The sequence below is a fragment of the Chanos chanos genome, chromosome 3, assembly GCF_902362185.1.
Source record: "Chanos chanos chromosome 3, fChaCha1.1, whole genome shotgun sequence".
Lineage (NCBI taxonomy): Eukaryota > Metazoa > Chordata > Actinopteri > Gonorynchiformes > Chanidae > Chanos > Chanos chanos.
The window spans coordinates 7290001-7312808 of record NC_044497.1 but is presented as its reverse complement, the minus strand read 5'-3'; the positions used below and the strand labels follow the sequence as shown (position 1 = coordinate 7312808).

General features: G+C 42.6%; 1 protein-coding gene across 1 annotated transcript in view; it reads left to right on the top strand.

Annotated features, from left to right (window-relative positions):
- asap1b (ArfGAP with SH3 domain, ankyrin repeat and PH domain 1b) overlaps nucleotides 1-22808 on the top strand; it is a 58623-nt gene that overhangs the window by 16708 nt on the left and 19107 nt on the right. The window contains exons 4-12 of the mRNA XM_030767198.1: nucleotides 8385-8457; nucleotides 9792-9937; nucleotides 14084-14158; nucleotides 15798-15847; nucleotides 16256-16385; nucleotides 19111-19196; nucleotides 20373-20448; nucleotides 20717-20803; nucleotides 22379-22387. Coding sequence (XP_030623058.1) covers nucleotides 8385-8457; nucleotides 9792-9937; nucleotides 14084-14158; nucleotides 15798-15847; nucleotides 16256-16385; nucleotides 19111-19196; nucleotides 20373-20448; nucleotides 20717-20803; nucleotides 22379-22387 — 732 coding nt within the window. The remainder of the gene's footprint in view (nucleotides 1-8384; nucleotides 8458-9791; nucleotides 9938-14083; nucleotides 14159-15797; nucleotides 15848-16255; nucleotides 16386-19110; nucleotides 19197-20372; nucleotides 20449-20716; nucleotides 20804-22378; nucleotides 22388-22808) is intronic.

Here is a 22808-nt window from a genome sequence, read left to right as displayed (position 1 = left end):
AACTTTACACCTATCGACCATTTGACCAACAGATGATCTGTACCCAAGCTCACAAATCTTAGACATCATTGAGAAAGGTTTTGGGCTATGCTCTGCCCAATACAAGCAAAGCTAACTCAGCGCTGAAGCCACAGTATCCGATCCGCTGATGACGGACAGCGTTACTGTATATAGCTTCCAGTGTCTGCTGCCGTTCTGATAGTTTGTCTTGGTGGTCTGTCTGAGGCGTTTGGCTGGCGTTGTGGTGTTTTGGGGGAGTGGGGGAGGGCAGGGGTTATGTTTGTCTCTCTGCCAGGCTTCTGCTCAGGGCGTAAACAGTGTCCGCTGGAGTTAGCTCTTGAAGAGCGTAGCGTTTAGCCAATAGGGATTCTGTTTGTGTCAGGGGGCTGCTGGATTTAGCATCAGTGGAGAGGCTCTAGCTGTTACGCTCCCTCAGGCAAAACTCCGCCGCCTCAGCTGCATTCTTGCGCAAGACAGTTCACCCCAAAACGGCAAGGTCTTTCATCGCCCAGAGTGGTCGCCTTCACCCTGAGAGCTAAAGGCAGTGATGAGAAAGACAAAGAACTGTGGTTAGCGCTGTACCTAGCGTCTTAGCCCCACGGGTTTTCGTGTTCTGCAGTCAGCAATCAGAGGAGTTGGATAGCTTATCATTTTTTGAGCTGTCAGATCCTAATTAGGATCCCATACACTGTGACTGGTCTGTTTGATTCTGGGGGTTGTAATTGATCTGTTGGGTGCAATGCTTTATAATTGATTCACTGAGTTCTGTGCACTGTAACCAGTCCATTTGATTCTGTGTACTGTACTGAATCCAATGGATTCTGTGCTTTAAAATTGACTCTTTTGGATCCTTTGCTTTAAGTCTGATATGTTGGGTCCTGTGCTTTTTAACTGATTTACTGGAGCTTATGCTTTAAATGGATCCACTGGATTCTTCACTTGGATCCACTGGGATCTGTGCTTTACAACAGATCCACTGGATTCTGTGCACTATAACTAAACCATTGGATGGCTGTCCTTAGTGACCCTGCATTAGTCATATTTGTCTATTTCAGTTGGAGCCGTCACTCCCTCATAAAACAGGGAATTCAAGTCCAGCCCACAGAACTATGTTGAGGGACATGCTGTAAAGCAGTGGGATGGAACCCTGGCTGTGAGAATGGAGGCTGGGAACACTGGTGTGGTGTGGACCGCATACTGTTTTGAGAGAAACATTCTCTGTCCAATATTGTTCTTTATCAAGTCAGTTCCTGTCACTGGCTGACGCTTGCAGATGCTATCCAGCTTATAGCATTTGTGGCTTCTGATTTGGATGCAACCATGACCTGCTAAACACACAAAACCAACTCTAGCCCCAGTAAAGCACGGTAAAGAGAAACGGCATACCAGCAGCAAAGAGAGAGAGAGAGTTTACACTTTCAGAAGTGTTGACTGACTTCTGCTTTTGATATTCAGTTTTTTCTTTATGGGCTAGCACTATAGAATGTATCAACTTTATGTGTGATAGTGCATAAATCGATGATCTACAGATGGTTATGTTGCTACTGGAGCAGTAGCGAAGTTAGCAAACAGGGTATGATTTGCTAGCTGTGTAACTTCATCACGCATATCTAACACACAATCTGCTTAGATATGTGATAGCTAAGTCTCAACCCCCAGTTCAGTTTGGTTCAGTATTTTTGGATATGCTTTGAATTTGACAGAGTCATGCTAAGAGATATTTTAAGACATGCTCTCTGACATTTTAACATGAACGCAGATTTATTGAATGTGTTCTTTGTGTCGGCAGAGCAGAGAGTAGACAGCATCACTAAATGACTGCTGTGTGCGTCTGTGGCATTGTGGGTTGTTGTTATGCACTTACAAGGCGGAAACTGTGAAGACCCTTTGTTGACCCAAGCTCCATTGTGGCTCTGACACTGTCTTAGCTAGACTGCTAGCGTCCTGTCTGAAAGCCATCACCTATGTCTGAGAGATTAAAATAGATTAAAGTTGTAGCCCGATTTTATGTGCGAGTCCACATGAAAATTTCTCTCTCTTGCTCTCTCTCTTTGTCTGTGTGTGTTTTGTCTTTGTATGTACTTCACTTCCTGGTATGTTGACCCAAGCTCCATTGTGGCTCTGACGCTGTCTTAGCCGGATTGCTAGCATCCTGTCTGAAAGCCATCACCAATGTCTGAGAGATTACGATAGAGTAAAGTTGTAGGCCCGATTTTACGTGCGAGTTCACGTGAAAATTTCTCTCTGTTACTCTCTCTCTTTGTCTGTGTATGTTTTGTCTTTGCATGTACCTCGCCTCTTGGTATGTCTCTCCTCACTTGTGTTCACACATCTTTTTATTTGGCGTGGTGCACATCTCTCGCCTCCTCACACAGGAAGTGGGTCTACCGCTCCCCTCAGGCCTGTGCAGCGGTGTGGCATCCCAGCCATAGAGCACTTCTCTCCAGCCTCGCTCTTTACCAACATCCCCTTCACTTACTCTACCTCTGGAGCTCTCTACTCAGAGTCAATTAGACACACTCCAACTGAGCCAAACTTGGCAGGCTCACTCTGAACGAGTACTGTTCTGAGCTTTTCCCGTGTTCTACCTAGGGTTGGGTATCAAGAACCAGTTCCAAGTTGGAACCGGTTCCAGATTTCCAAGAACCATGGATTCGATAAGATGTGTGTGTTTCGGGTTCCTAACTTTTGCACATTTCAGTCGTGCTCCCGAGTGAACTGCATTGAGCATTTTACAGTCCATAAAAGTTTCGCTTATCTGCCAGGACCTGCTACGCAGACCTAATGTCACGTCATTTGTTGCGCAGCACATCAACAAAGCATGTGAGAAGAGACACTGCTGTTTACATCCTGGACCATGGCTGACCGCAGGAAACACTTGAAAGTTTGGCTTAGCTTCACTAAAAAAGATAATGACGGAGCAACATGCAATACCTGCAGTACGGATATTTTTCTGTGTAAGGGAGGAAGCACCTCCAGTATGATGAAGTATTTACTTCAACACGGCATGAATCTGAAGGAATGTGCCATGTTTGGTGCGTTGCAGTCTCCTAGCCACGATAATGTCCTAGATACAGCTAAGGTTAACAGTAGCGACGTCTCACGCTCAGGTACAAAACACTGATGAGCTTACATTCGCCTTTCATTTTAAAGGTAAACGAATTATGTCTACAAATTATTCTAAAATATATTTTTCTTAGATATGAGTTCAAAGAGCACCCCTCCACCTCCGGTTCATCCCCAGAGACCCCCCGCTAGTTGATAGTTTAGTGATTATAGCCTAAATGTGCCAAGAATAAAGGTAGACTAATTTTTGTTCTTGGAATATTTGTTCTGTTTTTCTCTCCCAAAAATATCTGAATTGGAACCGAGATTCGATAAGCGGAATCGGAATCGGTAATATTGAAACGATACCTGACACTAGTTCCATCCCAGTCTCTTGTGTAATGTCAGAGGTGTGGTCTGTATGAATGAAAAGAAAGACGACCATTAACGCTCCATTTTTATGCCAAGTACCATGAAAGCTGCAGAAATAAAATAAGGTATGGAGCATGGTGGAGAAGACAATCAAGAATTGCTTCTTTTTGCATCAGTTTGCACGACTCAATTGACTGGACTTCATTTTGTATGCTTTCATTGTTAAACTGATGTTCAGTACGAGTCAGATGTCTGTAAATATAGAAATATGTTAATGATTTCCTGTAATATCTGCATTGTAAAATACTGTTTCATTCAGTCGTATGCCATCTTTTGACTGAGCGGAAGAGGTTACATAGAGAAAAAAATTAGCCACCAGCATAATCACAATCTTTCTGTTTCATTCGGTTTCTTCTTCTTTAAGTTCATCTGCCTTGTATGTATTTATGTGGCCTCTGTGCTTAGAATGTTCTGGCACTGTTACATGTCCAAGTCAGAGAGAAAAAGTTCTTATGTGTTTTCTGCCAGAGAAAGTAACTGCTCCGCCCTGTTGTCAAGGAGAATAAAATTAAGATGACGTCACTGCTGTCACAGAAGGGCATGTTGAACCTTCCATTGGAAGCCCATGGAATTTTCCTTTGCAGTCTAATGTCAATGAAAGATTTGCCTCACAGTGCATTGGTAACTTCTCTTGAGAACCTTAAATTGCATTGTTTTTTTTGTTGGTTTTTTTTTTTTTTTGTTCTTAAATATTTTCTCACGCTCACTGTGGTTATATCTCATCTCTGCCATTAAATATGTGTAAGGATGGTCTCACAACACTGCTGGAGGGTGAAAGCAGGTGACGTTGTTAAAACATAACTAATGTGGAGTTGAGGACTGGCATTGAACACTCTTCAAAGAACGCCTTCTTTGATGATCAGATGAAAAGGATGGCTTGTTAGCCTTTCAAACAGCAATGCAGTACAGAACAATGGGGCATAGAGTTGAGACATTTGTTTTGTGTGTGTGTGTGTGTGTGTGTGTGTGTGTACAGGGCTAGACTATTTGTTGTATGTTCAAAGGAGACATGTATGTGTTGTAAGTGGGTAAGAGTCATGGTTCAGCTTGTGGTTATGGTCTGTTGTGGTTGAATTTAAAGTCCTGGTGTGTCACACTGAAGGGAGTGAGAGTGATGGTTCAGTTTGTCTCTCCCTGCGGGTGGCTGGAGTGGCCATGCAGTGTGAACAGCCTATGGATGTGTGGAGACTGTATGTTCACTGTGTGACGTATGTGATTCATGTCCTATGGTTGCTGGGACCCAGCTGCATGTTCATGTCTCCATAGCAACCATGCAGAGCGGTTAGTCAGTCTCCCTGAGGTGTGAGTGATATAGGTTAAATTTAGGGTCGTTTTAAAAGATTTGATCACTATTCAAGTGGCGTCCTACCACGCCATGATATACAATAAGAGGCCATTTCACTCTGCGTACACAGACTAAACCACCGTGTGTGTATGTGTGTGTGTGTGTGTGTGTGTGTGTGTGTGTGTGTGTTTTAGAGCGGATAGTCATGTTTAGGGTTACAGGTTGTATGTCAGTCATGCATGCCTATACCCTTTCCTGTTTTCCGTTAAAAGAACAGGAAGCGCTTGGGCCATGCTCTGGCAGGATAAAAACTATTGCCAGGAAATAGCTGGTCGCCTTGGCTGTTCTGACCTTCGACCTTGTGTCCTTTTGCGTCCTTCATGACCTCTCTCAATGCATGACAGTGACCTTTTCATGTTTCCTGTCTCCCACAGGCAGGAGCATATTTCATAGCCATTTTATACTTTTTTCCTTTTCTTTTACATGTACTAGCATCTCTTCAGCAGCAGTGAGCAGTATGTCAATATGAAAGAATATCAAAACTGCTCAGCTGTTAAAGAGAGATCCAGACGTGAAGGTGTCACCTGATTGGCTGGTCCGTGCCCAGCCAGTGCCCATCGCTCTCTGGCTCGTCCCAGATAAGGCTTGTTTTTCATATTCAGGCTGATTTCATTACTGCACTCAGACAGAGAGCGGCTTATGGCTGACCAGAGAGGGCAGGTTGGGATTGGTACAGATATTAAATTTTGTGAAGCACTAGCCTTAGAAATGCTGAATAACCTAATTACTATGCCGTGAACACACAGTTCACAATGATAGTGTGCTATGGTGTCCTGAATACACCATTGCTTTGGCTTTTTTTTTTTTTTGGATGTTAATCCTCAGAGTTGATACTTTAGTCAGTAAATGCTTGTCAGAGAATCTGATAACTGGCAGTGAGAGACAAAGTAAAATAAAGAAGTGATTGCTGGTAGAAAGGAGTGATATGAAACAAAGATTTAAAAAAAAATTCAGAAAGGAAACATATCTACGTCAATGTCATGGGCTTTTTTTTTTCTTCTCCTTCTTCTTCCTCTTGTTTCTGCTTTTTGGGTTTACTACTGACCAGGGATGTCCTTCTGGTCTAGCATGGCTTGGCACTTCAAACAGATGAGCGAAATGTTCCGGAAGGTTCTAGACTCCGGAATTCTAGAGAGGGCCCACATTCCAAAAAGCAGCTGCTCTTTTAAAACCCCAAACAAATGGGGGGGGGGGAGGGGGGTTGCGTTTAATAAGAGAGAATGCCATAAATAACTTGAGCGTCTTTAAAACAAGAGGAAGGTATTCCCTTAGACACACACACACACACACACATGCGCACGCCTGCAAACATGCGCACACACACACACACACACACACACACACACACTCATGAGCACATACACACAATTAGTATTCAGACTAAAGCCTTTCAGCTGAGCCAGTACTTCTTGTAAAGTCTGAGCTAGCAGTTGCCTATAATCCCACGGGGTAGAGATCAAAGGGCGTGGTGTTTGGAGATGGCTGCCCTAGGGTTCCAGGCTACTGCAGCCCTAATTGGGGAAGCGGCGTGTAAAACTGTCCAAGGGAAAAGTTAGTCCTGCTTAATTACGTTGTGAAATTTAATTAGCCCAAATGTTCACTGTGCCCCCTTTTTTCTTTTTTCTTTTTTTTTGGGGGGGGGGGGGGGGGGGGCATGCATGATTTATGTATAGACGGGGTGTTTATTGTTCTCATAAGAGGAAGTGGCGGTCTTCCTGCCTTATACTTACCCTGCTGTCTGATTATGTGAATGACAGTCTTTAGCTCTCTCTTTCCATAGGATGCTAGCTAAAAGGCCAAAACCTCAACCGGATGTGTTTGCTCAGTCATTTCCTCACTTAAACCACTTTTCAGTACTCCTCTGTAGTCATATTAACAGTATAATCTGTGGGTGTTAAGTGTGTGTGTGTGTGTGTGTGTGTGTGTGTGTGTGTGTGTGTGTGTGTGAAACAGAGAGAGAGAGAGAGAGTGGGTGTTTGTGTGTGCTTGTGTGTGTATATGTGTGTGTGAGAGAGAGAGAGAGAGAGAGAGTGTGTGTGTGTGTGTGTGTATGTGCTTATGAATATGGGGGCGGATGACAATAGTGTGGTGCTCCATGGATACACGTGTAGCTAGAGGGTCGTCAGGTGATTAGCTGGAAAAAAAAAGAAACACCACGTCGCCGTTCTTTTCACCATTTCTCCAGTGAATAAAGATTCCAAAGATACAAGAGCTGGAATAAACAAGGCTCTGTCTAGGACAGAACGGTCCTGGGTGGAGACCAGAGCAACTCTGGCAGAGTCAGAGTGAAATTTATAAAGCTGCCACTTTGCGTGCCTGTTATTTAGCTCTGTCGGTTGTACTCTGAAGAGTGCATATGGTAACCAAATAAAATATTGATTAAAAAAAAAAAAAAAAAAAAAAGAACAAAAAGTGCAATGACCCGCTGAAAAAATGTCATGAAGTTGACCTAAGAGACTCTGAGCAGTGTTGAGGCCTGGTTCTGATAGGAACGGAGTGTGCTAGTTAACCAGCGAACTGTCTCCGTGTCTAGTCTCCCTCGACGACGATAAAGAGGTGACATCAGCTTTGTTTTAATTGTGTACTGGGATTATCCTGGCCTTTTGTCTGTGATCAAAACATCTGTCTTTAATTCAGACGCTCCGTTAAACCCAGATTATAATGAAGGAAACGTGGGATGCTAATGAGTGACATTGCTCGGCCCCTGCCGTTGTGATGGAGAGACCCTGTTTATTGAATTGCACCATAAATGAGTTATACGGTCATGTTGTGGTTTATATTTAGTGGAAGCGTAAATCTTGGAAGAGATTTTCTGAAAGTGTTAGGCAGATAGAGAGAGGAAGATGACGCATTTGTCATGGGACGCTAACACTAAAAGACAAGTCGACAGAAGGCTAGCAGGTCCCCAGACAATAGCTCACTGTTGGAAAGCAGCTAATTGGCCACTATAGTGCTCTGCGTGCGCCTAAGTATACTTGTTTGGAATCTGGATTTGGTTTCTCTCAAATATTAAAAAAATCAGTCCAAAGTTTGATCATTCAGGCGTACTTTAAGCCAATGTGGGGGGAGGGTTTTTTTTGTTTGTGCTACTTAGATATGCACATAGAACATGAAGATTGACTGGGAACTTTTATCACATGCTGATCTCATTATAATATCTTATTTGATTGGTCAATGATTCTGCATAATTAGCCTGGGTTTGACTTGAGAGAGAGAGAGACAGAGAGAGAAAGAGAGAGAAACTCTGCAAATCCAAACTGGGCCATTTTAAATATTCAGGGAATGTCTGTTTCAATAAAACTGTAATTCTCGCTCTGTGATTTCGGATCAGCATTTAGAGCCTGTCATGCCTTTGGAGTCACTTTTCTCTGACAGATGGTTTTTAATACAGAAATTAGCCTGTATGAGTTTTGTTCAGAAATAGTCATTTTTAAAACGGTATGTCTGTAAAGGAGTACTTAATCATCTCCCTCTCCTCTCCTCTCCTCTCCTCTCCGTTTAATAGCCTTGTGAAATGAACCTGTAGCAGCTAATGCTAACTCTCCTCTTTTCCATTCTGCAGGCGTTGGATCAGGACAGGACTTCACTGCAGAAGGTCAAGAAGTCAGTCAAAGCCATCTACAACTCTGGCCAAGGTAAAGGCCATTTCCCCTTCCTTTCTCTCCTCAGTTCCTCTCTGCCTGTGCTGGGGATAAGACAGTTCTGGAAATTTTTCTGTTTCCTTTCTCTTATGCTGACTGAGAATCAAGGGTTTATCTGCTGTGGTTTATTTCCAAACCTGTGAACTAGAGGCACTGGCTTTTCCAACGAGTGCCGAAATAGCATCAAAATTACTCAATTTTCATTTCCTCTGTGTTCATAGAGGAAAACGTGATGCATAAAAATACAACTAGACGTCGTAATGAAAAATGAATGCAATATTCTTTTTTATTTATATTGGTGAACAGGCAGTACTGAACAGCTCATTTAGACAAATAGGGCTAGATAACACGGAGTGCCAGTGCATTTTTTTCCAAGCTGACAGGCACCGTTCCAGTGTTTCCAATTCACCCACACAGACACCTACTCATCCCTCATCCTCCCTCCCTCTCTTTCTCTCTCTCTCTCGCCCTCTCTCTCTCTCTCGCTCTCTCTCTCGCTCACTTGCTCACTCACTCGCGTGCACACACACTGACACACTGCTCTCTGAGAGCAGGGCCATGTCATGTTAAAATCCATGCATCATACCGCAGAGCAGAGAAATGCCAATATTCAGATAAATCGATCCATTTAAACAGAGAGCTTACACATCACACGAGTTTGACTGCATTGAAAACAGCTTCTTCCAAACGTAATGAACACTGGCGTGTCGAATTGATATTTTTATCCGACTGCCGCCACAGGCAAACTGAAAGGGAAAAAAAAAAACACAACAGACGTGAGGCTGATTCCTCTTTTTGATGTTAATATAGAAATATGTATTCATGTGATTCTCATAGAGCAGAGACATATTAAATGTACTCAGCCAAAAACACAAATAAAGATGTAATACAATTTTCATACATAACCGCCCACCCCAATGTTCACACTCCACTGAAATGCTCGGATCAATATGGTCATGCAGTGCAATCAGAATGACCTACATCACAAACTCCCTCTTTTCTGTCTCAGCAACTCATTGCTTTACCCTTCCCCTCAAAGTTCTCACCGGGTTTTTTTTTTTAACTCTTGTGTGTATGTGTGGGCTGTTCATACACCAACAGGATGTTTTTTTTTTTCTGCATCACATCATGTGATTCACATGTTCATTATAACATACCGTGTGGTCTTTTTAGATTTTGAGGGCCTCGATTTTTCTCTGTGTCACAGTTGTTTACCGGTTGACTAGAAATAAAACAACAAAATAAACAACCAATTAACAGGCCTAAACCTTGACACGAGAGTGTGTCATGACAGTTTTAACGGAGTGTGTGTGTGTGTTTGTCTGCAGACCATGTTCAGAATGAGGAGAACTACGCCCAAGCGCTGGACAAGTTTGGCAGCAATTTCATCAGCCGAGACAACCCTGACCTGGGAACAGCTTTCGTCAAGTTCTCCACGCTCACTAAAGAGCTGTCTACTCTACTCAAGAACCTGGTGAGAATAGTCTTAGAACGTTCTTAGAAGACCCATGGATCAGTGACTTTTTTATAGTCACTTATCATACTGATTATACTGATTCAGGATCTATGGGTCTTTTTATCTACTGATTCAGGATCTGTGGGTATTTTTATGTACTTATTCAGGATCTGTGGCTCTTTCTATCTGCTGATCCAGGATCTGTGAATCTTTTTATGTACGGATTCATGATCTTTGGGTCTTTTTAATCTACTGATTCAGGATCTTTGGGTCTTTTTATCTACTGATTCAGGATCAGTATGTTTTCCGGGTGGAGCAGAGCTCATGTTAATTCAGCAGTAGACAAAGCTAGAGGTCTAGAAGTCAGGGACCGTTATGGAATTTCAGAGAACCTTTTCAGAGAACCTTTTCAGAGGAACCTAAGACAAGTCTTAACACTCTTATTGAAGACCATTACATGTCTCCTATATGATTGGATGCTTGTGTAGTTGTATCGTATGCGTGGCTGAATTGACAGATGGTGGCCCGTTTGGCCCATTGAGCAAACGAAAATGTTTTGTGAGGACAGAAGATACTGCTGTCAGCCTCTTGTTCTGAGTGGGAGGTTTTTGAATTGCAAACCTGAGATTGCCAATACGCTGCTATGTTTCAACATCTGCAACTTGCAGCATCTGTATGTATGTGTATGTGTGTGTGTGTGTTTCTGCACATTGTTAAGTGTGGCCGCCCGCACACAAGGTGCTGAAAGTATGTGTGGGTTTGAGCAGACATGTGAGAACATCTACGCTCTGTGTGTGTGTGTGTGTGTGTGTGTGTGTGTGTGTGGGTCGTGCATTTCTGCATGCTGTCTCTCCCTCTCTCCCTGTCTCTTTCTCCATCTCTCCTTCTCTTGTCTGTCTGACAGTTAGAGTTTATAAATTCAGTGTGTACCAGTGCAGTGGTAGCTACACACACACACACACACACACATATTAGCTCCTAACTCAGCCATATGTTGGCAGTGCCCTCATAGGAAATGTCATGCTCGTGTGGGAGACGTCGTCTGCCAAGACCGTGAACAGCTGCTCCCATGGTTCTGAAAAGGAGGAATAAATAAAATGCATTCCTTTCTTTCTTTCTTCCTTTCTTTCTTTCACTGGCTCTGTCTCTCCCTTCTTTCACTCTCCATTCATTCCCTCTGCTGCCCTGCTGCTCTTCTGACAGCTCTTCCTTCAGTCTTTTATTTTACCCAGTTCTACCAACTATCTGCCTCTCTTCCACCGTCTCCTGTTCTCTCTCTCTCTCTCTCTCCCTCTCTCACTCATTCTCTCACTCATTCTCTCCTTCTTTGATTACTTTCTGTCAGTGAGAAGAGCTGTTACTTTGGGGCGAGGTTATTACCACTCTCTCTCTCTCTCTCTCTCTCTCTCTCTCTCTCTCTCGCTCTCTCTCTCCCTCACTCCCTCTCTCTCTCTCTCTCTCTCTCTATCGCTCTCTCTCGCGCTCTCTCTGTTTTTTCTCTCTCTCTTAATTAGATTGTTTTATTGGCAAGGCAAACGTGCATCTCCCATCTCAGAGTGTGCATGTGGAAACTGAATCAGAGCACCAATCAGAAACATAATCCAGTTACTTTCCCATTTCCATTTTATGCCTTTTAAACCCTCACGCCTTCCAAGCATTTCGTCTGAAATATCGTTTTAAGACACATACCTTCGAGTACCGCTATAGTTTTGTTTGCATTATTACTTAGTTGTTTGTGTGCGTTTGCGTGACTGTGCATAGATTCATGCATCAAGAACTGTGAAACTATGCGTGTTCCCGACACATATCCCTTGATGCCTGTCCGCGGTATGTTTATATGTGTTTGTCCTCTTGGTTTCCATGGCGCCCTCCCTAAGGTTCTTGTCATTGTGAAAGGCTGACGCTGTAAATATCGATGAGTCACATTTAGATGTCGCTCATGGCTTTAGTGACAGGAAAGCTGAGGGTGGACTTTTAAAATGGTGACACCGCATTTAATGTAGATCCTCATGACTTAAGCGGCCAATCAGTGTCAGGAGTGCTATGCGACGGATCAGAGAAATGACATTTGTTTGCCTTCGGGCTGTCAAGTGTAAGAATATAATACGTCGAAGAAAACTTTTTTTTTCCATAGATCATAGGCACATAGATATCCCCCTAGTGAATTTCATCCGCAGGGGATTTATAACCCTGGGTAATTATTCATAGCTGCTCATTTTGCTTTAAGCACGTACTAAAAGTAATATAATAGCTCCACCAAGCAGTGTTTCTAGCTTTTTAATCAGAGACAACGTAGCACCGTTCCCCCATTTGCTCCAGTATACCCTGGTGCTCTCTTTCTCTTTCTCTCTCTCTCTGTCTCTTTTTCTCTCGCTCTCACTCTCTCTCTCTCTTTCTCTCTCTCTCTGTCTCTCTCTCTCCCTCACTCACTCTCTGTCTCTGTCTCTGTCTTTCTGTCTCTGATGTGTGGTAGCAGTGCTTGAGTGTGAAAGCTTTAGACTGTGTCTTGGCACCTTGCTGTGGTATTTACCAGTCTAAAACAAGGCCCTCCATTTGCAAATCACAGACAGAGACAGAGAGGGCTTTGAGTGTGATAAAGTGGTTTTGGGAAAGCCCTGGTGTGTCCCATCATGTTCATGTCCTTCCTGCAGCTCAACGTCAGATCAGCCTCAGAATCACATTCATAGATCCTACAGTTTCTTCTCTCTTTGACAGTTTTATTCAGGATTTATTAAAAAAAAACAGTATTAGATTTATAGAATCTTTCACCGTTTCTGAAATTTGTTGCGATTCTATGAAGTGTTCCCAGCCTCTCGTGCAGCGCTAGCGAAATCAAATTTAAGGCAGCACACATACAATATTTCATTTACCAAACGCTCAAATATGAAATGATTATGGGCTTCATTGTCACTGGCTCTACGAATCGTTTTCACAGCACGACTCCCTTATCAAATGACCGGAATCCCAGTGCATTTAATCATCATCATTTTGTAGATAAACAGTGTCTCACAGTAATTATTTGTGAGCCGCTTGCTTTATACTGGCTTTATAGGACCGCACAGTGATTCTAAATTATTCCTGCCCTCTGTCTAGCTAAACACAAAGTTACCTGACTCAGTTACTCTCCGCAAAGGAAAATGCGTTTTCAGATTGTTTTCGAAAATTGCTCTTCATGCAGAGCCTCCCACGCTTTTTTTGAAAAATCTGTTTGTATGTACATCAGAAGCCCAAAGGTAAATGGTAGTCCGTAATTTGGCAGTAATTACCCAGCAGGCCCCTGGCAGTGCAGCCTGTCAGTGCTGCACTGTGTGTGTGTGTGTGTGTGTGTGTGTTAACTAGCTGTGTGTGGTATCAGTGATAGATTAAAGCTGGAGATGGAGCCAAGGAAATTTTTTTTTTTTTTTTTTACCAGAGTCTGGCAGCTATGGAGCTAAAGAGATGTGTTATTAATGACATCCTCTCTGTACTGACCTCACACACACACACACACACACACACAGACACACGCATGCGCGCACACGCGCACACACACACACACACACACACACAGTCAGACAAACACAGTGCAGTGATACAGCCCGTATAAGTTTCCAGACCTGACTCTGCTGACTGTGAATGAGGCTCAGACTAGAGTATTGAGGATATGAAGGATCAGTCATACTGATGACTGGTCACGTTGCACCATCGTCCCAAATATGAACATCCAGTCCTGAGAGTGATTTACTGACCACAGCTGTTCTATTCCGGGTCCGTCAGTGGGCTCCCTGTCTGCGGGCGAAAGGTGAGAGAGAACTAGACAAAAAGCTTTGCTATTTAAAGGCATTTGAGGTTTTTAAAATTTCACTAGCCAGTTTACCCAGTCTGCTCTCCTGTGATACATGGTGCCACTGATCTGCGTGGCATTTGAGAAGTTTTGACAGGTTACCAAATGGTTCTTTTTATTAATGGAGATGATGTACTGAAGAGTATCGAATAACAGGTTTTCCCCTCTGCACCTTCTCAGATTCACCCTACTGTGTAACCCTTCCTGACCAAGTGTGATGTATTTACCATGAATTTCAGGCATATTGCCCAGTGCCTGTGACAGGAATTGAACTGTGACAATAACTGTCTCCATTCTCTGACCCCCCCCCCCATATCTCTTTTTCTTCCCTGTCTCTGCAGCTCCAGAGTCTGAGCCATAACGTGATCTTCACGCTGGACTCTCTGCTAAAAGGGGACCTGAAAGGCGTGAAGGGGGTAAGATTTACTCACCTGTCCCTGAACGACAGGACCGCCCGTGCACCACACTGCCGCGTGTTTGTGTGTGTGTGTTTTTGTGCGTGTGTGTGTGTGTCTTTCACTGAGAGAAAAGAGTAGAGAAGAAAAGGAGAGCAGAGAGAACAGAGAGCTCATGTGGGGTAAGAAAGAAATGGAGAAAACAGGGGAGAGAGAGAGAGAGAGAGAGGGGGAGTGAGAGAGAGAGGGAGAGAGAGAGAGAGAGAGAGGGAGAGAGAGAGAGAGAGAGAGAGAGAGAGGGAGAGAGAGAGAAGTAGGGAGAGTGAGAGAAAGGAGAGATTTAGTGAGAAAGGCTATTAGCACAGAGCTGCGTGTTTCTGTTGGAATAACGACAGGAGTAAATCTCTCTGGGGTAAATACTGTCCGGCCCTGTTGCGCTTTGAGCCGCTGAACAGAATAAATGGGTCATGATCGTCTGTTCTCAGGAACAGAGCAGACATTTGGGACACAGAGGTATTGGGACAGTCCAGCCTCTGTTGTGGTGTTTTCAGGCCAGACACGATAAAGATTTACATTCAATCCCACAAGGGTTGCCGGGTCATCTTTGCTAATACCAAAGTACCTGTAAAAACGTGGCTAGCAAAACTATTGCTACCATGACCACAACTACAACATAAATACCATACAGGCCAATTTCTGCAGCTAAAAACATCTGTGCTATTCCTGTTATTCTTCTGTTACTGTACTCTACTGTAACTACTGCAGTGCTACCACTATAACCATTATCACACCAGCTAATGCTTCTGCTGTAACTGCTGCTTTTACTATGACAACATTTACTGTTACATAACCTTGATCAGTACTACTGCTTCCACTACTGCTATAGCAACATGTACTCTTACAGCACAAACTTTACAGCTGAGACTACAACACCTCCCACTATCACATTTTATTATTACTAGAACAGCTACTTTTACCACCAAAACTACTGTTAACACTACTGCTCCTACCACTGATACTGTTAGTACCCTCTTCACCTGTACTGTTATAACACAGACTTCTACGACTGCTACAACTTCTGCTACCATTACGATCACAACAATTATTATTATAACACCACTGTTACTATCACACCAATTGTTGACACAACACCACTGTTACTATTACAACATTTATAATTACAACGTCACTGTTATTATCACTACAATTATTATTGGAACACCACTGTTACCATCACAACATATATTACTACAATGGAACCACTGGAACTTGCTGTCCTACCTGTAGATCAAGAACCACCACTCCTGCTAGCATTATTGTTTCCTCTAAATCAGACATTGTTGTTATTAGCATATGTAGTATATCTGCAGATAAAAGCCCTTGAGCTGATGCCTTTAAGATGTCTGTTAGCCATTCTGTATGTTGGTTGTGAAATTGGGGATATAAATAACATTTTTAATGACCTTGATTACCAATGGTAGGCCTATTCAGACCACCTACGTTCATTTGTGAAGCTCAGAAAACTTGTCCTCGTTGGCTTCATTCCCGTCCCAAATGCTTGACTTCACTCCATCGTAGATGCTGCTCAGCAGGGATCCTGAATTGGCCTAAACAACTGGATTGTGACTGGATGTTTTTTTTTTTGTTTCCCTCCTTCCAGGACCTGAAGAAGCCGTTTGACAAGGCGTGGAAGGACTACGAAGCCAAGTTGTGAGTGTGTTTGTGCAGTCTGTGATTAATTGGATGTGTGTGTGTGTGTGTTTAGTTTTTAGCCACTTAGGCCATAAAGATCGGTCCCTGGCAAGGTTATTGGAGGGTCTAGGGACATGCTTTGACCAGTGAACAATAGAATTGACTGCACATAATTATTCCAGCAGATAAAGACTTTTCCAACATCTTTTTAAATAATTATGTGGAGGACGAAATTTACTATCCCTTAAAATCGATTTTGAGCATTTTTTCTGTCACACCAAATTCTGCCCTTTTTTAAAAAAAAGTAAAAAAAAGAAGTTTATCGGTCAGTTTTGATACCAAGGATCCTCGGTGCTAAATTGGCACAGAAAAATGACACAGATGTGGATTGTGAGCAGTGCTATTTTCTGTTGTCTGCCTTTTCAGTACAAAAATCGAGAAGGAGAAACGGGAGCATGCTAAGCAGCACGGAATGATCCGGACCGAGATCACCGGAGCGGAGATCGCCGAGGAAATGGAAAAGGAACGCCGTCTCTTTCAGCTGCAGATGTGCGAGGTCAGAGTTCGTTTGCAAACACACGCGGGAACTCCACCCTGACAACATGGAAAAGATATTTTTATTCTAGAGTATTAACCTAGTTTCCAGAACGCTCAGCGTGTTCGACAGAAGTCATTCTGGTTCTGTATTCGTGAACTTCCCCCTAAGGTCAAGAACAAGTGAATCAGACAGATGGAGCAGAAACCCCCGCGTATAAATATTCAGTTACTTATTTACATTTATGTATTTAGTCTATACATAGGTTATTGGCTTTCACAGCTCAGTTCAGTTTTGCATATGTTTATCAATTACAGCTGATGCATGCTTCATACACATTTTAGTTCCGGCAATGTAGGTCCGTAGCTCTTTGCTAGGACGCCCTTGTTGATATTACACCGCACCAGAGTAATGAAAGATGTATATCCATTTAAATTATCTTTCCAGTGACATTCACTGACATAGATCATATTGATTAAAGAGTGACTCAAGCCTGGAGCAGGCTCCAGGACTGGGAACACTGGGCTGAGTTAATGTCTGCGCGAGATGCACGATACATTCAAATCCTGTCCCACGCTACCAGCGATAAAAAAAAAAACACTCCTGTCACCTCACACATCTAAAAGCAGTGTGAGAGAGAATAGTCCCTGCGGTATCCGCCGGTTTCTTAACCACCCAAAAATGCCTGACTGCTGCAACGAAAAGCCATGTCGGTCGCCCTCGTAAAAAGGGAACGACTTTTTTTTTTTTTTTTTAAAGCCGAATTACACTGTTATCCAATCTCGAGAGATCTGCACGGCAAATCTGAAAGTATTGTTTCTCAGTTTCTAAATTTCCTGAAGAGGCACACGGTTCCTCTTACCAGACTTATTTTGTCCGTTAACACCAGGAGTTTCACCGTTACATAACACACCCTCCTGTTTTCTAGTACTCTTATATGTTATTTTACTCAGATGAGTGGTGAATTGTTTTAACACCCAAGAAATGTTTTCTTATAATTTACACCCAACAGTGTGGATTATATAAATGCTCAGAAGAGTTGATTTAATACTCAGCGGTGTGGATTGTGTATTTATAATCCAGAGTTAATTCAGCGGCGCAACATTTGCGGTATAACAGAGCTTCTGAAGCGTGCATGAGTGTTATGTGACTGTGTAGGTATGGATCATTGCCTTCAAGCAATCACGTTAGCATGTCAGTTAGCATTTCGTGACTGTGGTTTTTTGTGATGCTTAGGTCTGCTGTGAGGACCCCATGGATTGAAAGCGGAAGGATCGGTCATAATTCTGCTAATCTGACCCAAATAACTCTTTACCACCCTAAATTGCCTAAACCATAAAATGGCTGAAATTTCAGAGTCCTAGAATACAGTCCTCGTACATAGCAGCACAGTTAATCCTAGTCGGTTGTTCCATTTCGCTGTAGATTTCATTGAGAATTGAGAAGAGCTGTACGGTTTAATAAGGGCACATTGAGAGCTGTGAGGCTGTTAGTGGTGGTGGGTATGAAAATGGCGTCTGATTTGATTTGGTTGCAGGGTTGTGTGCCCGCTGGCTTCCCTGGCAGCCATGACTGATGCTAACTGAGGGATGGCTTTGTGCTTTAAAGCACAGTCTCTCCAGCTCTCACATTTTCCCTGTGTATTACTCACCAGATTAGCAAACCCTCTCTCTCTCCTCTCCTTTGACTCCTTTTCCTCTCCCTCTTTCTCTCTCGCTCTCCCTCCCTCTCTCTCTCTCCCTTCTTTGTCTAATCTTTTTTTCTTAATTTGAATGTGTTCTCTCTCTCGCACTCTCGCTCTCTCCCTTCCTCTCTTTCTCTCTCTCTCTCTCTCTCTCTCTCTCTCTCCCTTCCCTCCTCCTCCTCATTCACTGTGTAATGTGTAGAGCTAGGTGCAGGGGCCTGAATTATTCACTGGCAATGGAGCCCTTGGTTCTCATTCACACACAACTACAAAGCTCACAGAGGAGAGCACAAAAACACGAGCCAATCCACTGAACCATGCGCAATAAGACGAAACCAATATAATCAAACACACACACACAAAAAAAAGTCTGTATGCCCACACCGAGACACACACACACACACACACACACACTTATGCACACACAGCCTTACGCACACACGCCGGAACTTGAGTATTAGGACGCACGTAAAGAAAGCAACACACTCGGACACAAACGCAAACACACACGCGCACGCATACACACACACACAAATAGTAAAACTCTAACATGGATTAAATATCTTTGCATAGCTGAAAAATGGTACGCAGCAATGACTTTCCACAAGCTGTTCTGGATTTGCCTGCCAGGGGATAAACTAGGATTAAGATTATGTTTTATTCATTTGTTCAGCAGGCGTGTTTTTGTCTGGAGTATTGTCATTGCATGCTATTTTCAGGCTGCCCGGGCTGAAACAGTTGTCAAGTGCTTCTTCTTCTTCTTCTTCTTCCTCTTCTTCAGGCCTCTAAGCAAAATGAGCACTATAGTTTCCCACCGAACAATTTCTAATGTCAGATTTTTTAAATTATTCTCGCCGCAGAAAGAAAATGCACAGATAGTGTCGAGAATCCCTATTCTTATTCTAGTTTATTTTTCATTTCTTGTATCCAAAACTATGAAAGATTTGATCACCTATTTTGTCTATACAAGTTTCCTGGTTGTATCCATGGTGATATGAATCTCACCGCAGAGCTTTAATGTTAGGTCCCTCATGAGTAAGCTTGCCTGTGTTTGCTTTTCAGTACCTGATCAAAGTGAATGAGATAAAGACCAAAAAGGGAGTGGACCTCCTTCAGAACTTGATAAAGTATTACCACGCACAATGCAAGTAAGTCCCTTGCATTCTAATGTTTTAAACCCTCTGTCAGCCTGTTGTATGTGTAAATGTAAGTGTGCGTGTGTGCGTGTGTGTGTATGTGTGTGTGTGTGTGCGTGTGCACTTTTGTTGAGTTTGATTCCAGGTCGCTCAATAGCCATAAGTCCTTGATTGAAATTCCTGACTCTGACACTCGAATGTGCAATCTTGATGAAAATTATTAGATTTACACCGCTCTAAACATCGTTAAGGTGTTGGCCAACCCGGCAAATCAGACGGAACGATCGTCCAATAAGTCACGCTGTGGGAGGAACGCTGACATTTTCAGAAGATCTTATTGGTCGGCACTGTTAAATGTCTTGGACTGGATTGGCTCCAGCGGTCAGAGAAAGTGATGACCACATAGAGACGTCTGTAACTTTAGACTCTGTAATCTAAGGGCACGTCAGGGAAGACATGTCTGATTGATTTCCGGATGCTTACCTTGCAGCCCTGGGACTTGTTATGTCACCCAACTTTCTCAGGAGAAGCACTAAAAAAAGACATGATGAGACAGATTTTTTTTTTCTTTTTCAACTCCTGGAAGGGTTTTCGAGTTTCCGCAAGGTCTTTCGGATGCGGAGTCATACCTAGATCTCATAAATATTCAACGAAGACATGCAGATGGTTTCCGACAGTGGCAGGGAATTGTGGGTAGAGGGCATGCAGCCGCCGCAATGACTGTGAGATGCGGTGTTACTGACTCATCTCGTTCGACGTGGACCGTCTTGGAAGGTCGTTGGTGTCAGAAGACCGTTAGTCATTAGCATTAGCAATCAGGATGACTTGTTTACAATGTAATTATATGTTGAACATATTCCGCTTTAGCTGCATTAAAACAGACTTGCTTCGGGCTCCCAGTTTGACACTAAAGAATATTCAGTGTGTGATGATATTGCAAGGCTTGATGTAGTCACTTTTGTTATGTAAAAAGAATCTATTGTTCTTACTTTAATCATCTGGAAGACTGTTGCTTTGTGTTGTCAAATGAATGAGAACTTTTCTACTCAAATCATGATGCAAGGCCCTCCTCTGGATTTGTGTGTCATAAATAAGTTTTGGGGCAGACCACAATAAATCCATAGTTTACCAAAATTATACTTATGTTTGTGTGTTCAGAATGTTTTATCATAATTCTTCTTTTTCCAGTTTCTTCCAAGATGGCTTGAAAACAGCAGACAAGCTGAAACAGTATATAGAAAAATTAGCTGCAGATCTGTATAACGTACGTACCACTGACTCATACTTGACCTTTCATTTTGAAATCTTAGAACCGTAGAGATTTAAATAACCCCAGTGTAATTACAGAGCAGTTACCTACAAATCCCCAAATGTATTCTGATCTCTGGTACAGAACATGTATCCATATTTCTGTATCATAGTAATAGAATTTGCCAGACTTTATCCATGACAGTAAGTCATTTCTAACTGGCTCAACTCAGACATTCAGACTGAAGCTTGTCTATCATGGACCACTCTATCCCTCTCCCCAGATTAAGCAGACTCAGGATGAGGAGAAAAAACAGCTGACTGCCCTACGGGATCTGATTAAGTCTTCTCTACAGCTGGACCAGAAGGAGGTAGGAGTACACTGTGGCGTGCATCAGGGTTACATTTTGAGGTCACTCCTAGTTCTCAATTAGCTATGGATTTTTTTTGTTGTTGACGTTGCTGTTGTTGTTTTTGTTTCTTTGTTTGTTTGTTTTTGTTTTGTTTTTTTCTTGGGGGAGGGGGGATTAGACTGAGCAAAGCTGGCATTATTTGACTTGTAGACAAGTTAAAGAAATAAAGAAAAAGTAGATATCTTTAATCTTTGATGAATAAACGGAACTGATGCTGCACCATTGTTAGTGTTCTTTTGTGTCAACCATTTACAACAGTTTTAGCGTGTGATTCTTCATCATTTCAGTTCAGTGGTTTCCATTAATTTCATACAGAAAGTAATATAGTACACGTAATATTATACACTCACCAGCCACTGGCCAGAAACACTGACCATGTTGGTGTACCATGTTGGTGTACAGTTACAATCTATGGCCCATCTGTTGCGACACACAATTTGGGTCGGCCATCCTCGAGGCCCCTTATCAATGGTCAGTCTCCGACCACACAACCACTGTTGGCTGGATATTTTTGATTGGCACACCACACTCAACCCAGCAGTGACACTGATGTATGTAAAACACTGCTGTGCCTGATACCAGTACAACGGCCACCAACACTGCTCCACCACCCAAATAACGTCACGTCAACAGTGTTCCTGTGGTGAGAAACTGACCAATGATAAAAGGGGTAGAGGGGGTAGGTCAGCCGACAAATTGCGCATGGTCCAGTGAGATTTGCTACGGTCTCTATTTGAACACCTGTATAGTGAATTTATAAGGTAGGTTTATCCCATAAAGTGATAGGCGAGTGTTGGTCCAAGGTAGGTGTTTTTGATGAAGTGTCAGGCAAGTGTACATTGTTATTATTTATATTAAGGTGTTACCACCTGGTAATCAATAAAGCTATCTAATGTTCGTATGCCTGGAGCTGCAGGAATTTCATAGTCATTTCATCGCAGTGAGCGCTAAATTCAGAGATTCCTACTCCGCGTTTTAGAGAAAGACACAAAAAGGGGGGGGAATAAAAAAAACCCGCTGGGTGATCCTCTCAGTCAAGTTCTGTTCATGTTAATGAGAGAGGGAGTGCCCAGTGCTGTACCATGCTGGTAGCCAGTATGAAGTAGGCCTTACTGGTAACCAGTGTTGTGCCTCATTGGTTACTCAGTGGAGAGTCACTGACTGTTTTAGCGTTAGCGTTAGCATTAGTTAGGCTAGTGTTGGTTATACACCTTCCTTTTGTTTTGTTCACATGAGTAGAATACATAATGCAGATAGTGGTATAGTGCTGATTAAAGCGCAATATACAAGTTTAAAGCACAATAGCTTGATTTGTTCATAGCACTTTAAAAAAAAAAGAAAAAAAAGGCTTTTGTTTTACTTGCCAGGAAGTCTGAGTAAGGCTAACTCTGTGGATACACACACTCACACAGACACACTAGTAATCTTACACACATGCCACCCTCGCTGTGTTTCTCACCTGATTTTATCGGTCAAGTTTCTTCCTCTTTCTCTCCCTCTTTCTCTGTTTTTCGCTGCCTGTCTGGACTGAAGTCTAGGAGAGTAAGTGTTGAGCATTTTCAGCACATGTTGTTGTGTGTTGTGAAATAAGTAGATTATAAACAGCATAATACTATATTAAAAGATTCTAGATTATCCTAAAGATTAAACGAGTTCTAAATGAAAGAGGGCAAGTAACAACTGAAATAAGCATCAAATTTAGTGAGGTTTTTATATCATATCTATAATATTTTTATATTATGTATATGTTTGGGTATGCACTGAACTTTGCCTGGATGTGTTTTTCGTGCATGCCTGAAGGCGTTGTGCATGTATTAAGAGCTTTTCCTGAGTGAGCTGGTGTCTGTGATATTTATCTTGTTGGCCAGTAATTGTATCATTCTTGTGTCTCTCAGTTAAATATGTTTCCACAGGAAGTACTCCTGTAGTGAAATGTGCAGAGGGTGCATGCATACTAATATGT